The 4,765-nt window shown below is 64.7% G+C and overlaps 1 protein-coding gene across 1 annotated transcript; it reads right to left on the bottom strand.

Moving 5' to 3' along the window:
- Positions 1-1,620: 1,620 nt before the first annotated feature.
- GPR20 (G protein-coupled receptor 20) lies at positions 1,621-2,685 on the bottom strand. Its single transcript, XM_004697636.1, has one exon. It carries the CDS (start codon positions 2,683-2,685, stop codon positions 1,621-1,623), a length of 1,065 nt encoding a protein of 354 aa, XP_004697693.1.
- Positions 2,686-4,765: the final 2,080 nt, after the last annotated feature.

Here is a 4,765-nt window from a genome sequence, read left to right as displayed (position 1 = left end):
TGTGACCCTTAGGGCCCAGTAGGTGAGCCCCTGCTGCCTCCCCCACCCCATTCCTCTGGATACTGAGCTTCACGAGGGAGCTGGGGTGTGGGGCTCTCAGAAGTGGTGGGCCCCACCCCGCTCCTAGGAGAGGGACTGGGGGCAGCAGGCTCCGGGTGGTCTGAGAGGGGTACAGAGGGGAGATGCTGGCCACAGGCAACCCTGGGCCTGGCACACTGCTAGGGTTGAGTGTGATGACAGTGGCTGGGTGGGGGTCTCTTTACACCTCCACCTTCCTGTCCAGCTGGGATCCGCCTGATTTCTTAGGCTCCAGGCTTCCTGGTCGGGGCTGTGAGTGCACATGCCACCCACTCTGTAGGGAGCGGCTCCGGGCTCAGAGTCCCCTCTCCCCATGTACCCCAGGGCCCCCTGGGGGGAGGCAAAGGCAGTGCCAGGCCTGCAGGGCCCGAGTAAGTCCTTTCCCTGCTCTGAGCCTCAGTGCCTGGGAAACGGGGCTCTGTTCACACTCTGAAAGCCTGGAGCCAAGACAGGGAACCCAGGGGTGCCCTCCTGCTCCCCTCCTTACTCACCTTGTCTCCACAGACAACGGAAGACCTGCGGCCCAGGTTACAGCTCTGCTCCAGGGGTTCTGGCCCCCCAAGGGGGCTGGAGGAGCCCCTCCTCTGTCACAAACCCCGCCCCACGCATGCACACTTCTTAAAAGAGCTTATGGGAGATCAGACCACCACACAAGGTGCTGGAAAGCCATCCCACAGTCCAGCTTGGAGGGGTGCTCAGAGGCCCAAGCCAGAGACAAGCCAGTAAGGGCAGGTGATCGCCCTCCTGAGCCCACAGCCCCAGCCCCACCCCCAGTTCCCAGAGGGGCACTAAGCGCTTGTGTCCTAGGAGATGGTGGTCCTGGGCTGGGAGGCCCAGGTTCAGGTTCAGGTTGCGTGTGTCCGTGTTCCTGGCTTCCTATCTGGAGCAGGTTGGCAGGGCAGGCTCAGCCAAGACCGCTGTGGAGCGGGTGGGGTGGGGGCGGGGCCAGATGAGGTCCATTCCAGCCTGACTCTGCCTTTGACCAGCGAGAGGCCCGCTGGCTTCTCCCTACCCCTAGCTTGGTGAGGTGGGGGGAGATGGACCCCTGCTGGGCTCAACCCCACGCACGTCTTGCTGTGGGTGGGCGTCCAGGAGACAGCACCCTTCGATTCCCATCATGCACCATTGGCGTCTCTGGCCATTCCCCGCGGCCATGTTCTCCCATCTTGGCGTGTTTTTGAGGGTGTCCCCAGTCCTGGGACACTCTGTCCATTTTTCTGAGGAACCTTGGCTGGGGGGCGGGGAGCAAAACGGCCCCAGTGAGAAGCAGCGGCTTCCGTCTCAGAGTGTTCAGAGGACACACCCCTCCCAGAGAGGGCAATTAAATGTACTCTCAACCCCCTACCGCCCCACTGACGCCAGGGGCAGGCAGGGCCCATCGACCGCGCCCAGGTATCTTTCTGCACGCAGTCGGGGTCAGTATCATCCTGATGGACCAGGCAGGCACAGCAGAGGCCGGCTGTCCCTGACCCAGGGCCAGAGGGAGTTCTCTGGGCCACGGCCCACCCAGTCCTGACCTGGGTCCCCTCGGAGTCCAACTGGCTAGGCCTCCGGCCCTCTAGCCAGGGCCAGTGGGGGCGTGCGCGGGCTGGCGGCCAGGATGTGGTCAGCCGAATCCCTGGCACTCTTGGGCATGGTAACGGTGGCCCCAGCGCCCGGCTCGCGCCGGCGGAAGAGGCCGCGGACGGTGGCCTGGAAGCCGCTGGTGACAAAACAGTACACGATGGGGTCCAGGCAGCTGTTGAGGCTACTGAAGGTCACGGCCACGTGGTAGGCCACCAGGCTGGCGCGGCGCGGCAGGTCTGGCCACAGCGCCACGGCCAGCTGGCGGGCGTGGAAAGGCGTGAAGCAGACGAGGAAGATGAGCAGCACGGTCAGCAGGAGCTGCGTGGCCCGCAGCCGGCGCTGGCGGCCCTGGCGCAGCAGGCCCGGGCGCGAGAGCGCGCACACGATGCGCCCCGTGAACGCGCTGATGACCATCAGCGGCAGCAGGAACTCCAGCACGGTCAGCGCGAAGAGGCGGCAGCAGGGCGCGCCGCCGGCCGCCACGCCCAGCACGGACAGGGTCACGGCGCCCGCCGCCAGCCACACCGCGGCGCACACGGCCCGGGCACAGGCCGGCTGGCGCCAGCGGCGGGAGCCATCGGGCGGCACGATGGCCAGGTAGCGGTCCACGCAGATGCAGGTGAGGAAGAGGATGGAGCAGTACATGTTGAGGAAGTAGCCGAAGACGTGCGGGAAGGCGCAGCGCAGGCAGCCGCGGGCGCCGTAGAAGACCGCGTAGCGGGTGGGCAGGGACAGGCCCACCAGCAGGTCGGTGACCACCAGGTTGATGGTGTAGGTGATGGACGGCGTCCTGGCCGGCGTGCGGCAGCAGAAGACGTACAGCGCCAGCCCATTGAGCGCCAGCCCCGCCAGGAAGATGGCTCCGTGTGCGGCCATCAGCGCCAGCCACAGGCCCGGGAAGCTCGCGTGCAGCTCTTCGTCCATCAGGGCGAATAGGTGGAAGAGGGGCAGCGCTGGCCCGCTGCTGTTGGCGCCCGCCGCTGGGCCTGCCGCTGTGGCATTGGGGGCCGCCCAGGCTCCCGCCAGCGTCGCGGCCCCCATGATGGCGCCGGGCCTGGAAGGAAGGAGCAAGTTATGGAGGCACTGCTAGGCCTCCCGGGTGCCCCAGGCCCATCCACCTTCCAGCCTCCGAGCCCAGGTGGGTCACGCAACCAGACCCGGGGCTTGGGGCACAGGCAGGCACTAGGGGTCCGTGTAGCCTGAAGACCAGCCCCGAGGATTGCCGGAGCGCACCTCCTACACATGCTACATTCTGAGCCGGAAGCAGGAGGAGAACCCGCTTGGCAAGCACATGGGGTCAGGGGAGGGCACACCTTGGCTCCTGCTCCAAATCTGGCTTCTTCACTAGCTTGCTGTGCAACCTCAGACAGCCGCTTAATCTCTCTGTGCCTCCCTTCCTGAGCCCTCCAGTTGGGGCCTTGGGGGGGTTGCTTTGGGGATGAGCCGAGATAATCTTGGCACAGGGCCTGTGTGCCCCAAGTAGGCTGCGGCACTCTGAGATGCCCCGAGCCCACTGCGCAGGTCCACCTTCACGGACCCCTTCCTCAAGACTGCCCGTCTGGGCCTCCTCAGTTGGAGGCGGGAGACAGCCCCACCAGGCAGTTTCTCCAAACACTCTCCTTACACTGAGGATCCATTGGGGTTGGAGTCAGGGGGGCAGGGTGTGAGTCAAATAAACACCCCATTCTAGGGGTGGGGGGAGAGGCTGGCTGTCCCAGGGGCTGGCTGGCTGGGGACTAGGAGTAAGCTGAGGCCACAGGACAGGCTGGGGATGTAGGGGTGGTCTGGAGGGGACAGAGGTGTATTGGGGGCTAGGGGTGAAAGGGAGTCAGGGACAGGGTGGGGAGACAGGCGGGCTGAGGGCTATGGGGCTGGCTGTAGGGACAGGGGTGGGCTGGGACCACGGGTGGGCTGGGGCTGCCCCTCTGTTTATGTTCCTGTCTCTGGGTGTTTAACTGGGCTGCGATTTATCCCTCTATTTATAAAGGAAGGGTTAACGAGACCCCACCCCCCACCCTGGCTGGGGCTGGTCCTCCAAATAAGGACATTTCTGGCTTTTTCAGGAGAAAGGAGAGGCCTTTGGGGAGAGGCCGGGAGGAGGGTGGCCTGTGAGCTTTGGGGCACAGTGCCCCAGCCCCATCTGGGGAAGCAGGAAGTCCCTGCCTGAGCATGACCTTCCTGGTGGCCAGGACCAGCCCCACACAGGGACCCTGAGACCCTGAGCCCTGCCTCTTAGGGGCTGGAGACCCCTGTCCAGCTGGACAGAGTGGGCACAGCAGAGGGGACGCGGCCTGGTTAAGTCCTCCACCATGGACATCTGCCCTCGGAGGCTGCTGGGAGGACCCATGGGTGCCAAGACCCCTGCTGCCCATCCCAGTCACTGGCCTGTGGCGGACATTCTAGCATCCCAGTCCCTCCTGTGTGACACTCAGCAGGGGCCACCCATCCTCCTCTAGCCCCATGGGAGAGAGCAAGTGTGGTGGGCCCAGGGGCGAGGGGCCAGTGGGCCAGGGAGGGACCAGTTAGAGTTGGGGCTCAGGAGGGGAAGGATGTTACAAACTGTGCCACACCCTCATCCCTGCTGGAGGACAGGCCCACAGGGGCACCAAGCTGGCCGGGAGCGAAGCAAATCCCTTTCCCCAGTGCGCCAGTTTCCCCAGGCCAGGGCTGCCTTGGCTGTGCCGGGGCGGGTGGAGTCCCGCAGGCAGTGGGGACACGCTGAGAAAAACACATGCTGGTCCTCATATCAGGGAGTCTGAGCCCTGACCTCAAACAGCTGAGCCCTGATCTAGGCACCCTCAGAGACTTTGCCTGGTCACTCTGAGCCATGACCTTGGCCACATGCTGATCCCTGATCCCAAACGGAGCCCTGGCCTGGGTGACTCTGAGTCCTGATCCTGGTCCCACACTGTGCCCTCATCCCATCTACATGGTAATCCTTGAACCCATCACACCTGGAGCCCTGACCCTGATCCCAGTGGGCACTGGCTACAGTGGTCTTCGCTTGAGTTTCCAGCCTCATCTGGCTCCCCTCTGCTGAGCCTGGTGGCCTCTGCCTCTACATCACCCACCCCCCCTCCAAACACATACAGCAACCACCCCACCACAATCCCATTTCCCT

Source organism: Echinops telfairi, unplaced genomic scaffold (assembly GCF_000313985.2).
Source record: "Echinops telfairi isolate 266 unplaced genomic scaffold, ASM31398v2 ScPeMD7_1;HRSCAF=3_0, whole genome shotgun sequence".
NCBI classification, from domain to species: domain Eukaryota; kingdom Metazoa; phylum Chordata; class Mammalia; order Afrosoricida; family Tenrecidae; genus Echinops; species Echinops telfairi.
Note: the sequence above shows the minus strand (reverse complement) of the source record. Positions and strands in the feature narration are given on the sequence as shown.

Coding starts and splice junctions, on each gene's coding strand:
- GPR20 (XM_004697636.1), bottom strand. CDS start 2,685: ATGGGGGCCGCGACGCTGGCGGGAGCCTGGGCGGCCCCCAATGCCACA.